Source organism: Python bivittatus, unplaced genomic scaffold (assembly GCF_059951505.1).
Source record: "Python bivittatus isolate LINGU-HERP-01145 unplaced genomic scaffold, Pbiv_v1 ctg000530_np1212, whole genome shotgun sequence".
Classification (NCBI taxonomy): Eukaryota; Metazoa; Chordata; class Lepidosauria; order Squamata; family Pythonidae; genus Python; species Python bivittatus.
In genome coordinates this window covers 8,728,757-8,743,499 of record NW_028277085.1, presented here as the reverse complement: position 1 = coordinate 8,743,499, position 14,743 = coordinate 8,728,757, and the positions used below count along the sequence as shown (strand labels likewise).

General features: G+C 39.1%; 1 protein-coding gene across 2 annotated transcripts in view; it reads left to right on the top strand.

Moving 5' to 3' along the window:
• Nucleotides 1-59: 59 nt before the first annotated feature.
• Nucleotides 60-14,743, top strand: part of SECISBP2L (SECIS binding protein 2 like) — a 30,540-nt gene continuing 15,856 nt past the window's right edge. Inside the window, exons 1-4 of one of the 2 annotated variants that reach the window (XM_088148576.1) lie at nt 60-334; nt 10,342-10,520; nt 11,403-11,727; nt 13,506-13,641. In XM_088148576.1, coding sequence (XP_088004702.1) covers nt 311-334; nt 10,342-10,520; nt 11,403-11,727; nt 13,506-13,641 — 664 coding nt within the window. In that variant the 5' untranslated portion in view covers nt 60-310. The remainder of the gene's footprint in view (nt 335-10,341; nt 10,521-11,402; nt 11,728-13,505; nt 13,642-14,743) is intronic. The other variant, XM_088148577.1, reaches the window with a different exon arrangement.

Genomic DNA, 14,743 nt, shown 5'->3' with positions numbered 1-14,743 from the left:
GCCGGCTTCCGTCCCAGATGATCCTTGTCCCCGCCTCCTGCCGCTCTAGTGTTTCGCCTCCATCTCTAGCCGACGCCAGTGGCGTAACCCGGTCTCGGAGAGGGAGCCGCGTCAGCCGCTGCGGAGTCGCCGCCGCCGCCGCCGCCGCCGCCGCGCTGGGGGGGAGCGGAAGCCTGTCTGTGAGGGGGAAAGGAGCTATGGGGGAAGCGGCCTGCCGCTCGGTGAGCGCTTATTAAGAGGAGCGCCCGTGCCGCTGCCGCCGCCGCGAAGAAGACGACGAAGACTCCCTCCCGCCCCGCTTGCTGGAGCCATGGACAAAGCCGTCGGTGGCCAGGTAGGGAGGGGCGCTGAGGAGCCCGCCGCGCGCCCCTCTGGCCCCCGGGGTGGAGAGGTTGCTAGGCAACCGGTTGGGGGCTGTGGGGGCGGCGAGGCGGGGCGGGGGGAACGGGCGCCCCGGCCGCCGTTATCCCGAGGAAGGCGGATACCAGCGCGACCCCGGGTGGAAGGCGAGCAGGGGCCGGGGCTGCGGCGGGCTTGATGGAAGGGGCCGGAGGGGGGCCGGGTGACTTTCCGTCCGTGGATCTGCGGGGGGGGGAGGCAGGCTGGGAGGGTGGGTGGGTCTCGCTGAGGGGTCCTTCTTGTCAGAGAGGCCTGGGGGAAAGGGGGGACGGCGCTCTGCCCGCGAGGAGCCTCCCGAGGAAGCGGGCGAGGCCGGAGGGACGCGGGGCCGGGCTCTCGGTACGGCTCCTGAGTTAGCAGCAGCAGCGGTAGTAACAACGACCAGGAGAGCCAATGCCTCGGACCTGGCGCGAGCTGCCATGTGAGTGAGTAGCACTGGCGTAACGAACGGGGACATGATCGAAGGGGACTTCGGGGGTACGGCCGGGGAGGGGGGGCTGGCCCAGGCTGCTCCCTGGTGAGTTTCCCAGGATATATGAGCTCTCCCGCGTTGGCGAGCTTGCTAAGGAAGGTCGGGTTTGAGCTGCGCGAATTATCAACTTCCTGTCCTGGGGCGAGGAAGAATTAGCCGGGCAAGCAGCAGGAGAGGCTGGTTCCAGGTTTCTGGTGCTGGGGTAGGTGCGCGTCCGCCAGAGAGAGCTGAAGAGACCTCCTTGAGGCTGAGCCCCTGGACTAGTGTCGCTGAATTGCTGGAGAGGTGTATAAACGCTCCCAACGTAGGAGTCGTGTTCCTAAAGAGCTGGGTGGCCAGCAGCTTCTACGGCTCCAGGAACTGAGCCTTCCCCACCTCTTCTAAGTGGCAGGTTTGAGGGTGGGAAGAGGAGGCTGGGAATATTCGGGGGCACAGATTTTGCCCTGGAATTTCGTCGAGGGCAAGCTATGTGTTGGATGGGTGTACACAGAAGCACAAATGTGTGTATTTTTTAAAAATATTAAGGCCAGCCTTGTGGAATGGTCTTCAGTGGAGGTATGACTTTCAGGAATGTCTTCCTCCCCCACCCAAAATTGTTGACTTCCATAGCCGTTTGTTCTGTTTAACAAAACAGACCTGTCTCTCACTCCAGGGATTTTGTGTACAAATATATGAATACCCTTTAACAGCACCTATAATTAGTAAAACATATCAACTGTATTTGCATGGTTTATTAAACCAGGAAATGAGTGCACATTTGCCTGAATATTAAATAATTTGTCCTTTGTGACAACTAATTTTGTCCCTTACTTTCAGCCTCCTTCCAGTTATAAAATAGTCCTGCAGGATTCTATTTTCTCATTTTAAATTTAAGATAATATTTGAAGTTTTTGTGCATTATATCATACATCTGCTCTTTGGAAATGTTAGTATGAAGCTCAGGGAAAATACTCTTAGTTAATGGGAAAATGAAGAATGTCTGGGACTGTATCCCTAGCATCAGGTTAAGCTATGTGTTGGATGGGTGTATACAGAAGCACAAATGTGTGTATTTTTTAAAAATATTAAGGCCAGCCTTGTGGAATGGTCTTCAGTGGAGGTATGACTTTCAGGAACATTGAGGAATGTCTTCCTCCCCCACCCAAAATTGTTGACTTCCATAGCTGTTTTTTTATTTTAATGGTTCTTGGGCAGATAGTATGTTCAAACATCTCTTCAGGCCCACAAGAGATTAGCTGGAGGCTGAATCCAAATTTGAAGATGAAGCATTAGAGAGAGGCTGTTACACTGAGTAGTTAACGCTGGGCTAAATGAACCTTCACAGGCTTGATGTAGGACACTTCTTTCACAATGGTCACATCAATTATTTATCTGTAGTTAATTGAACCTTGGTTTAGTCAGTCAACCCAGCTGGGTGTGCACAGTACTCTGAACCATAAACTAAGCACATAGGCTGTGCTCACACACTAGGCTAAAATGTGGTTCCCTAGTAAGTGATTCAGGTCATCAAATAAATCCATATAAAACTGCTTGGTCAATGACTGGAGATAATTTTATAATTGCAGTTACTTGTAAATAACACGTATTCAGGTCTTAGGTGTATAAAGTCAAGTTGTGCTTGTGCCTTTTCTGTTGCTGCCCTTGTTCTATGGAACAATCCCCATCCCACCCGGAAATATACAACAGGCCCCAACTCTGCTCACCTAGTCCCCTTTTAATTGGTTGTTTCGGTGCTTGGTCACCATTTTGTATTTTATATTTATATATTGTATATATTTAATATTATATGGTTTGGGGGGGAAGTTTTGGTTTATTGTTTATTTTTTGTTGTATACTGCCCTGAGTCACATTGTTTGACGTGGGCAGCTTTGTAAATCTAGTTAATAAATATACACACTTCTGGCAATGTTTTGAAGGAGGTATACTCTTGTTTTTCTTTTTAACCAGGTATTTGTATTCTGTAATGTTTAGGAAATTGTTTAGTAGTTCTAATTAAAAGAAGTGGGTATGCAGCACTCTGGGCAAGGTTGTGAATTAATTAAGAATGTTTAATCATATAATGAAATCCAAAGGCTTATTTCCTCAATTGCTTGGAGTATTGTATTTATTCATGTCTTTTTTCAAGGTTCTCATGTCCGAATTGTAATAACTGAGTTTGCATTGTTATAGAAGAGGAAGAATGTGGGGGCTGAGATACTTAGTTTGAAGGCAAGTTTTTATTTGAGTAAATGGTGAAAGCCAGGGTAGGGGAAAAATGCTCTGAAAGGCATGATGTGCTACTACTGGTCAATGCAGATCAGGTTCTTTAATCTTGTGCTTTTAGAGGTCCTGCCTATAATTATTCTTCTCCCAGGCAGCAGAACCTAACCCTCTGAAGCATATTTTGAAGATAGAGAAGGGGAATTGTTCCATTTCTGTTCAGCTGAGAGAATCTGTCCAAGCTAATTGATGATCAGCATGTCGGTTTATGTAGTAGTTAACATAAGGGATATAGTTAAAAGCATAGGGATCTGATCAGTAAATAATGTTTGGCTTTCTTAACTATAATAAATTAGTCACCTTGAAATTTAGAACAATGATGGTAGTGAGTGAAGAATACCAAAGTTCAAAATGACTAATGAGTCATTACTAACATATCCAAACAAAGCTGGTTTGGATTCAAATGTTCTGGCCTGCTTGTCTGGTGAATTAATAGGTGGACAGTATTTACAGTCTGTTTGATCTACTTGGAAGCAAATTTTGTTGAAATAAAATTAGCATTGGGGTCAATTTGTGCATGGTTACTTCTGTGTGACAGCCACAACATAATGTACAGAGCCAACAAACAAATATTTCATGTTAATGGATTACAGGACCAGCATAGTAGATTATATCCATAACCTTCAAAGAAGAGGCCTTCATTCTGCAATGTATTGTTCAGGCTGATAATAACATTTATTGAAAAACTGATACCAAGTAACCATTTGTTGTCCACAATGTGGTCTTTAGTGTCCAGTGGCAAAGTCAGGAGTATTATTGCGAAATGTCATGCGTGTCCTATATTGTACCTTGTTTTGAAACAGCCTGTTCCATGTGAGAACAAATTGCAGGAGATGTTTAAGTTGGTGGTTTAAAAGCATGTTTGCCTAAGATATAATTTCCACTGCTCATTATGTCTTCTTGAAGTACATAAGTCCTTTGGGCAATATGTTCTATAACATGTTCTAATAAATATCACTTTATGAAACTGGTGAGATACAAATCAAGATTGCAGAAAACAGATTCTTGTTCTGGTGCTGCTGAAATCTAATTAGAGTTTTAAAGCGTTCTTGGAAATTAGCTGAAGTGGTGATGGTTGTAAAGAAGATGGAGCGTTTATAGACTAGAACCGCACAAATGCTGAATTTTCAGTATAACGCAAGGCCGAAATTAAACACTTGACCCTGAATGTCTTAAGTACCAGATCCCCAGGATAGGACTGCATCCTTAAAGTTGCTGCTTGTGCGGGCTTATTTACATATTCCCAGTAAATTGTCTGTAGGTTGCATCTTGATTTAACTCACCAGTCACCATTGAAATACCTGTAAACACTCTTTTGGCTCACATCATAATCATATCATACTCTAGGAACCTACCTCTATTTAGTTTTCCAAGCCCAATCATCTGCTGAGATTACTTTTAATTTAAGAGAGGTAATGTTTTGAAGGAGGTATACTCTTGTTTTTCTTTTTAACAAGGTATTTATTTGTATTCTGTAACGTTTAGGAAATTGTTTAGTACTAATTAAAAGAATTGTGTATGCAGCACTCTGGGCAAGTTTGTGAATTAAGAATTTTAAACCATACAATGAAATTATTTCCTCAATTGCTTGGAGTGTTATATTTATTCATGTCTTTTTTTCAGGATTCTTGTGTCCGAATTGTAATAACTGAGTTTGGATTGTTGTAGAAGAGGAAAAACATGGGGGCTGAGAGAGAGATTAGATTTTCTCCATTACTTCCCCTGATGAATCTCCCATCAAAAAAAAGTTTAGGTATCATGATTATACATATTGAAATGAAAGGGAAATGGAAACTTAAATAGCATAGCAGTCATAAGATATGAACAATAGTGTTTTGCCCTTCTGATGGAGGTAGTTACACCTCTGCAAGAAAAAAAAGTTGACTTTTCATTCTTGTAATTTGTTTTCAGTATATCCCTATCTACCCCTATGTCTCAATCAACCATGACAAGTGACTGTGGGCGTATGATGAACCCCAGCAGTAAACCTAATCTTACAACACTAATTACACTCTAAATTGACTTCTTATATTGGCACAGGTGTTAAGATTCTCATAGTACACATTATTTTTTATCCTCTTGAAAGTTAAGCCATTAGGGTCTTGGGATGGTTGGTTCCCTTTCTTTATTATATCAAGCATTTAACCTATGCATTTTTGTTTGTTTTCTTACCAGGGTTTCTTTTCTATCATCCGATATAATTCAATAGTTCTTGTGTTAAGATTCTTTTTTTAAAAAAATGTTCATTTTGAGATCATTTGATTTTCAGCTAGGAAGTTTGAAAGATCCAGCGATAGTTTGCTTTTCTTTAACAGCTCCAATATATGTACAGGAATAAAAAATACATTCTTATTGAGCAGTAGAGACTCTAATTTTTCAGCATGCTTAAGATGCTCTTTATAATTTCATTCTAAATGTGTCTCTTGTCGGGAGGCTTTTTGAAACCTTAGTGTTCCAATTAACCTTGTTACGCTGCAAAAACCTTGCTACATCATAGAAAACTTAGGTTTTCTATGCAGATAAAGTGTTTACTGAGAGCGAGCTTTGGTGTAGTGGTTTCTTAGGCTAGAACCCGGGAGACCATTAGTTCTAGTCCCACCTTAAGCACAAAGCCAACTGGTGACCTTGGGCCAGTCATACACATTCAACCTTGGTGAGAAGAAGGCCATGGCAAACCACTTCTGAAAATCTTGCCAAGAAAACTGCAGGGACTTGTCCAGGCAGTTGCCCGGAGTCAAAAACTGACTCAAAGGCAATCAATCAAAAGTGATTAGTACATGGTACAGGTGCACATGTGTTTCTGAAATGGCCTGTCGCAAAATTCTCATATCTTGTTTGAAGTACATCAGTTTGGATTAAGCTGAAGAAAAATTAGGCACTGGGCATCCTGTGCAATCTTGCTTTATATGCCATTTGCTGACACCTCAACTTATCAAGCATGTTATTCAGGCAATACTGAATAAGTAGCAGAAACAGTTTTCCTAACAGAGCCATTAAACAGTAATTTAGAAATCCTGCCAAATAAGCTTGTTATCAGAGGATGCCTTGGAATATTGCTTCCCCCCCCCTTATTTTATCTAAATGTATCTGTTTTGTTTGATTTCTTGTTCATCAAATATTTTGGGCTCTGCCTCCCCAAAATCTGTAATATTTTCTAAACCAAATTTCCAGGATATTGTCATCAGCACTTCATCTGTTTCAAAAACACTGAAGTATTTTTTAAAAAATATCCTTTTTCTGATGCCCTAAACTGAGGGAGGTCTTATGTAGTCCATTTATTTGACTTTTCATAAACAAAACTTTTAAAGCTCAGTGTCAATTGTATGTCCTGCATACTTGTCTGAAAATGTTTTCCAACAGTCAAAAGTAGTTGAACAGATTGAAAGTCAGTAAAATAGTATGGTTTAAATGGCATACAGTATTCAAATAAATTCACATTTTGAGTTGAAAATTGTACATAGAACCTTTTAATAAAACAGGAATGAATATGTATATGTATATATGTGTATGTACACATACATACATACACACACAGCTGAGAAAAACAGTGGAGGTGTTGATGTTTAATGTAGTGTTTGGTAAACATGGTAAAAAGCTAATCTTAGCATGTATAAGGGGGAAGTTTCTTTTTATATTTTATTCTATTAGCATTATATCTGTTCAAGATGATCAGCGTAATGTGTATAGTTTGTTCATTGTGTTCATGTTGTAAAATGAACTTTTTTCCCAGAAAATGTGGCACTTCTCAACTTTGCTCAAAAACATTCACAGCCTGCCACATATTAAGGCAGAATCTTACGCAAGATGGTGAAGCTGCCTGTGCTAACTTCTAATTAGCCTGCATATTTGCCATATCTTAATATTATATTGCTTAGAGTTTGCTAACTATAGCCACAGCTGTTTTTGTGTTTTCAAAGCTACTCTGAAAATAACCAAAGTGTGACGTCTTGTGAAGCTGTTGGTAGAAGGCTCCCAGTTTAAAAACTGGCAGATATTTTACAAATCCTTGCGAGATGAAAAGTCTCACAGAGCCTTCCCTTTCCAGTCAGTGGCCAGGGTAACTGCAGCTTCATTTGCTGTTCAAAACATAACTTGTATGTATCTGCCTTATGTTTTTAACACTGGGCCCCTTCAGCTAGTGCTGCGCTGGCTGAGGCATGGCATGGCTTCTGTTTTATTGGGTGAGAATAAATGTCCATTACTCATTTTTTGTACTTTGTAGTGTACTAACTTTACCAGTCTGTTCCTGCTAGTGTCATCTTCTGTCTCTGCAGCTGTTAAAGAGTACAGTGGCTTTTACATAGAAAACAAAGACGCCTTTATGCACAATGTGTTGGAAAATTGGGCAGAGTACAGCAGATATAAAGAGTTTTACACTTATTGAATTAAAATGAAGGCCACGTAAGTCTTGAAACCCTGTGATTTGAAAGGAAATATTCTGCACAAACAATAGAGTAGATATATATTATTTCCTTTAATTTAATGTAGCCCAGCAGTATATATTGCATTTACAGGAACATCTCTCTCTGAAGAAACATCAAAGGCAGAGAAATTACTATTGCATTATAAGCTGCTTAGTACACAGATGTTGAAATAAAAGAAAAGGTAACTTAACCCAAATAAAAACATTTCAGGCTTGTAGTCACATGTTAGGATAAACTCTTTTTATGGGTGTTATTTGAATCCTCCTCTTTTATCTGATTGTTTTCAGTTCAGTTTTAGATTAACCACGGTTTACGACGACACTGTATATTATATTTGGTAACATGTCCTTAATGGTTTTAATCTTGGCTACAGTGTTACAATTCCTTCTTTTGGTTTCCTAATTCCAAAATTATGCTTATATCTTCTAGAAGTAATAAAGGTTAACAGTTGTTGCAGTTCTAATTTTTAATTCAAGCCCTTATTTAATTTGAATTGACAATTAAATTATGAAACATTAGTCCTCAAGTTATGACCATTTGTTTGGCCACTGTTCAAAGTTACAACAGTGCTGAACAAAGGGACTTAGACTGATCCTCGAAGTTCTGGCTGTTGCACCCCCACAGTCACATGAACAAAATTTGAGTGCGTGGCAACCAGCTTACACTTACGACCATTTGCAGTGTTCCGTGGTCATGTGATCACCATTTGCAACCTTCCCTGCCAGCTTCCCCCAAGTAAAGTCAATGGGAAGCTGGCAAGGAAGGTCACAAGTCACTGGGGTAAGTCTCCCCACCAGCCTTTCTTTGCTCACACGCACTGTGTACTTCTTCCCCCCTTCACATGCACACACCCCATGTCCTCTTTCCATGACCTCCCTGCGATTGCATGCACCCTGTGCCCTCTTTCCCTGGCCTCCCTGAAATTGCACACATGCACATATCCTACGCCCTCTTCCCCATCCTCCCTGCAATTGCATGCACCCCACACCCTCATTCCCCAACCTTTCTGAGCTCATGCTGCACCAAGCACCCCCTCCACTGATTCAGGCATGGCCTGCGTCAGGCCTCCCTCACATCCCCCCACTTTACCTGTGACTCCCTCCACTTCCCGCTTAATGACCTGTGCGTCTTGGGTTACGACAACTACCAGGACTGCCTGGATTGCCATTCCTAAGTGATGCTGTCACATGACGTCACGCTTTACAGCTGCATAGTTTAGCAACGGCAATCCCAGTCCCAAGGGCAGTCGTAACTCAAGGACTACCTGTACTTTATCTTCCACTGCCTTAAATGACTTTTAAAACCTCAGTAGCAAAACTCAATCCATTATTTTTGTATTTCCATAGATGTATTTCCATAGATTTAATATATTTCTGCAGCAATGCTTTTATGTATTTTACAAATAAGACGATTAAAGGAATCAGCTAGAATGTATGTTTTACCCAGGAAATGGTTTTCCATTCTGAATTTAATTGGGTTCATCTTGTCTTTTATTCTGTGTAAATAAATGTTTAAATTTTGTCATAGTATTTCTATACTTTCGATAAGACTGAATTTAGGTGTGCTGAGCATGTTATCCTTAGCGGCATGGCTGCCACCTTCTTTCTGGTTACTGTCTCAGTACTTTAAAATGTGGATGTTTTCTGCTGGAGTGGATTCTGTAATTATAGATCAGGTTGACAGTCCAGTTACAGTGTTTCTTAGCATTAGACATGTCCTGGAATGAAGTGCTCACCAAATGGGACAGAGATTTATGTTATCCAGATTTGGTTTGGGAACAACCATTGTTGGAGGCAGCAACTGGGAAACTATGTATACGCTCTTCACAAATGATGTGGCGTTATTTCTGATACAAGGCTAGATGGGAAGAAAAGCCAGTATTTTTACATTAACAATTACTATTACTGTAAGGTAGTTTGTAATACTAGCTTTAACAAAATTATCCTTCTATAGAGGATACTGTATTTTTAATTAGTTATAAATGATTTTAGTTAATAATGAAAATCTTCAGCTTCAGTTGTTATTTTCTTCTGCAATAGAGAATGAAAGAATTGTCACTGGTTGGCTTAATGAACATAATGGTTAGGTTTGCAGAATACCCTGGAATGCAGAATAGCTAACCAGATGTTAATCTTAAGAGTGCTGTGTGAACTCATTCCATATGGTTAGTTGGTGATGCAATATGTTAACCATATGTAAACGTACAAATGAATAGAAGAAATGTAGTTTGAATGGTTTTCTAGCTAAAATCTTTGGTCTTAAACTGGCGGAGGCTGCTAGCATGTAACTTGCCATTCTTTTGAAGAGAAAGGAACAGGTCTGCTAGGCAATCTAATTTGTTGAGTGTGTCAGTAATCCAAGCTGTATTTACAGTGTACAAAATTCACTTCTGACAAATTATATCACTGGAAACTTACCTGTGTATTTAAAACGTATTTGAAGTGTTTGCTGTGTTAGCCAAGAATGCTAATTTTCTGGCATAGTAAAAACTAATCTTACAATTGGATGGCACATAAATGCTGTAAAAATACATGAATAAATATTAATAATGAAGAATAAATGCACTGTCGGTACCAAAGCCAGCTTTAGGTAGTGCCTGTTGCTAAAAATCAGTGTTCTGTGATGATAGAGATCTCAAGCGTATTCTGTTGATAATGATTCATATCGCTTAAATAATTTGCTTACCTTTAACATACAACAGATTTAAAGAAAAACTTCAGATACAGTTGAACCATTAAGACACATTTAAGTATGAAGAATCCTTTCCATGTTGTTTTTCCCTTTAAGAATGTGAAATTGTCTGCTGAAGTAGAACCGTTCATTCCTCAGAAGAAGGGCCCCGATTCACTGGTGATGCCTATGGCGCTGCCTAATGATAATGGAAATATCAGTGGTGTGGAGGCAACTCCTATTCCCAGCTACCTGATTACGTGCTACCCATTTGTTCAAGAAAACCAATCCAACAGGTAATTAAATCTGTATGTTCGAAACACCAGTATGAGTTGATTTTTTTTTTTTTTTGACTCTGCTGCTTTAGAGGATGTCTCTGTTTGAACCAGGATAATCTAATTTGCTTTGCTTTCTGAAATATTGGGAAAATCTAAAAATGAAAGATGCATTTCTCTTTATGTTTGGAAATTAAGTGCACTAAACTCATTATGGCTTTCTTCTGCATTAACCTGCAGAGGATCAAGTTGTATAATTGTTAAACAATATGGTTATGGGACAAGTTATTTAGTTTGAGAAAGTCTTAAAACCTCTTTGTTTTGATTATCAATAGTATAAAAGGGGGTAAACTCTACCCGGTAGAGGGAAAGTCTAGGAGGCTTTCAAGATTCCATTGTTATACTCTGTAACAATAAAGTTCTAGTAGTCTTTGCAGTATCTGTTTTCTTTTTTTTTCTTTTTACTTTTTTATTAGAATTTTTCAGCACAATAAAAGTATACAAAATTAAAAGATTAAGAAAAAATATAGAGAAAATAAGAAAGAAATGAACTGAAAAAAGAAAACCAAATTATGACTTCTGCCCTTCTTTCTATCGAGTAATTGCCATCTTATTCTTTCCCCTTCCTCTTTGACCCTTTTTAATCCCCAAATTCATAAATCATCAATTCAGTCTTTTCTTCTCTCAGTGAAAAGGCCATATAAGGCTTCCAGCCTTTTAAAAAAGTCTTTATCATTTTTTTCCCTGACCCCAGTATCTGTTTCTGATCTGGCCTACCTACAAGGGCTGACACTTATGAATATAGGGAAATCTCAAAGGATGAACAGCATTTGCAAAATCTTTAAACTGATTTTATAGGAAACATCTGCAGACCTAACTGGATCTTTTTTTTTTTTATTTCAGACAACTTCCACTGTATAATAATGACATCAGGTGGCAACAGCCCAACCCAAATCCTGCTGGGCCATATCTTGCTTATCCCATTATATCTACTCAGCCACCAGTTTCCACTGAGTATACCTATTACCAACTGATGCCAGCACCATGTACTCAAGTCATGGGATTCTATCATCCATTCCCAGCACCTTACTCTGCACCCTTTCAGTCTGCAAGTGCCATCAATACAGTTACAGCACAATGCACAGATCGTCCAGCCCAGCCAAGCCAGGCCTTTCCATTATGTAGCCCAAGGAGCAGAAGTGCCAGCAGAGGGTCAGTGGTGCAAAAAGTAAGCTCGTTTGCATTTCAGAAACAGTAACGACCCACCCGTGAGAAATAGCGAGGCAGACGCAAATGTACTGCTGGGTACATTACCCTTTCATTTTGTACCTTGTTAGGGTGGCAATGAAAAATAGATGTAAAAAGCAAGAGGTTTTTCACATCAAAAGTTTTTAAAAAAAAAAAAGTTCCTACAGCCCTACGCTGGACAATATGTTTTGGAAGTGCCCAACTGTTTGTTGTGCTTATATTATTGGCAATGGATAGTTTTTCCTAATATCTTGTACACAGCTTTTGCCAAGAGCTGTGATCACATCATTCCATTTGGTGTGACACTGCCAATGTACACTACATATACTGTAACATTCTGTTATTACCTGCCAGAGCAATAGAAGATGGTACAGTTTAAACTATTTCTTGCCCCTTCATTTGTTTTGCCATCAGATTACTGTGGTGTTAGAGTTTTTAAAACTAGCCTTCCAAAGAGGCTCTGGAATAATATCAGAATGTTAGTACGTCTCCAAAATTTTTCTGAAATTAAGTCACGAAAAGCTTTTTAGAAAGCTGGTACAAATCTGCTTATTAAATTTGGAGGCTGCCTGGCTGCAGAATATAAAACAGAAAACAAAGAATGTAAAGCATCTGGACAGCCGTGTCTGGACAACACTGACAGGGCTCCATAACTACCCTACCCAAAGGCCTGAAAGAACAGCCATGTTTTAAAGATCTCCGGAACATCATTAGGGAGGGAGCCACATGGATTTCTGGGGGGATATCGTTCCAGAGGGGAGGCGCCATAGCAGAGAAGGTAATATTCTCCCTAAGTATTTTGAGCAGATTGACTTTTTCTCAAAATGATAGAACTGTCATTCAGTCTGAACTTTCTCTTTGGTAATTTTTGTTAACCAAAATAGAAATTCAAGTAGCTTTGTGTCTAAAAACACAAATTCTCTTGACCTCTGTATTTCATATGCACAGCTGGAGACAGGATTGTAGATCTAGGATTTCTATACATCTGTTGCCTAAAATCACATAGCATACACAGATGTACAAAAAAGTATCATTGTCCTAATTTCAGATGCATCTTTGATGCATTTTTTAAAAATTGACTTCTATGGTAACATTAATATTTCTGTCCCAAATACTCCTAAATAAGACATTCTCATCATTCTATCTAAAACAAATCATAGAATGAGGTTAGACATACAGCGATACACTTTTTCAGTCACAGAATTTGCATGTTTATTCCAGAAGGCCATGAATGCAGCTTACAATGGCCATTAGCTCTCAGTGCTACCTAACATATGCTCAGAATGTATTAAAATCAGTTTAAGTATTTGTGCGGCCCTCATTATCCTTCTCAGCCATCCCAGATTGTTTTCCACTTGTTAATTTTCATCTCTTGGGCAGAGATCACAAGAGATTAATGTGATTTACAGGTCACTTAGCAATGCCTTGACACTAGGTGTCAGGGCAGTTCACTTGCTAAACAATCTGTCCTTGAATTTCAGCTGTGAGCTCATGTGCTATAGTGGCTGAACAAAGGAAGCGCAATTGTGTCATTATGCAGAAATCAGTTATATTTTAGGTTATAAATAGTCATGGGAGTCTAAAACTTAAGAGTGGCATATACTAACATACCATAAACTGGTTGCAGAAGTAACAAGCTCATGTCTACAGATCTTTGATTGTTGCTCTTCACATATTTTTTATCATTTTTTTTTTAATTGACTGGCCTAAATCGTGTCCATTAGCTTCATCTGTTTGCTTGGCTAATCTTTCCATCAGCTGCAGCCTTCTCAGCCTCACATAAAGAGCAAAAGGCCTCCAGTGAAAAACGTTGCTATCCAGAAGGAGACAAGCGCTTCAGGCCCTGAGAACAGACCCAAAATTGTCCTGTTGGTGGATGCTTGTCAGCAAACAGGTATGGCAATAATGTTTTTAAGTTTCATAATATGTCAAATCTTTTGCTTGTACAATTTAAAATGCTATTTTTAAGAAATAGAAGCTTGATTAGATGACTAGATAACCCTTCTATACTGAACTCTGGGCTGGAGTCAGTTTCTGATTCTTCTTTTTTTTTATTTTTGTCACATTTGCATCAGTCAAACTGTGATATTTCAAAACTGTTATACAAATACAAATACAAAATACTTTACTGACCAAGTATAAAATATATACAAGGAATTTGTCTTCGGTGACGAACAGCGAGATATTATGCTGCTTATCAAGGGAACTGCTTTACTTTTCATTCAGTCTTACTGAGTCTTAGATAGCAACACACATGAAGAAAAGGTGCTATTTTTCACATGTATTATTTAATGTTTAGGAACCACCATGGTATCCTGAGCATTGTATGAAACAGAGATCACTTGATTCTTCCAGAAAATGATGGAGAGGAGACATCGTTAAAAATTAAACAGAATAAAAATCTGATAGGCAGGTGAAACTGATCAGTACTAGATACTGAAGAATGTCTATGATTCCTGAAAATAAGCAAATTTCATTCTTCCCCAATCCAGTGACCTTTCTCTAACTTACAATCCACAGTTTTGTTTTGTTTTATTATAATTTATTTATTAAAGCAATTGAAGGAACAGAATAAATAGCTACATAAAAGAAAAAAGATTGAAAAAAGACATACTGTAGTGGATAAGAATAAAATGTCAGTAAATAAAAAGTTTACAATTATCATAAAATTTAAAATTCATTAATTGATCAATTGATTAAATGTATGCAACTATGTTGTGTTTATTGTGTTATCTTAAAAAACTAGACATCTCTGCAAAACTATAAACTTGGTATTAATATTGATATTTATATATGTATTTATTTAAAAGACTTATATACCACCATTTACCATTGTTCCAGAGATAGATGCACATAACCATGAAGAAAGGAAACCAAAAAAAAATTAAAAGAAAAAAATCGGTAAAAACAATATTGGGAAACTGCATAGTTTTAAATTCCATCGTACCTGACTGATAATTACATGAACATATTTTTAAACATTAAAATTGTTTCTA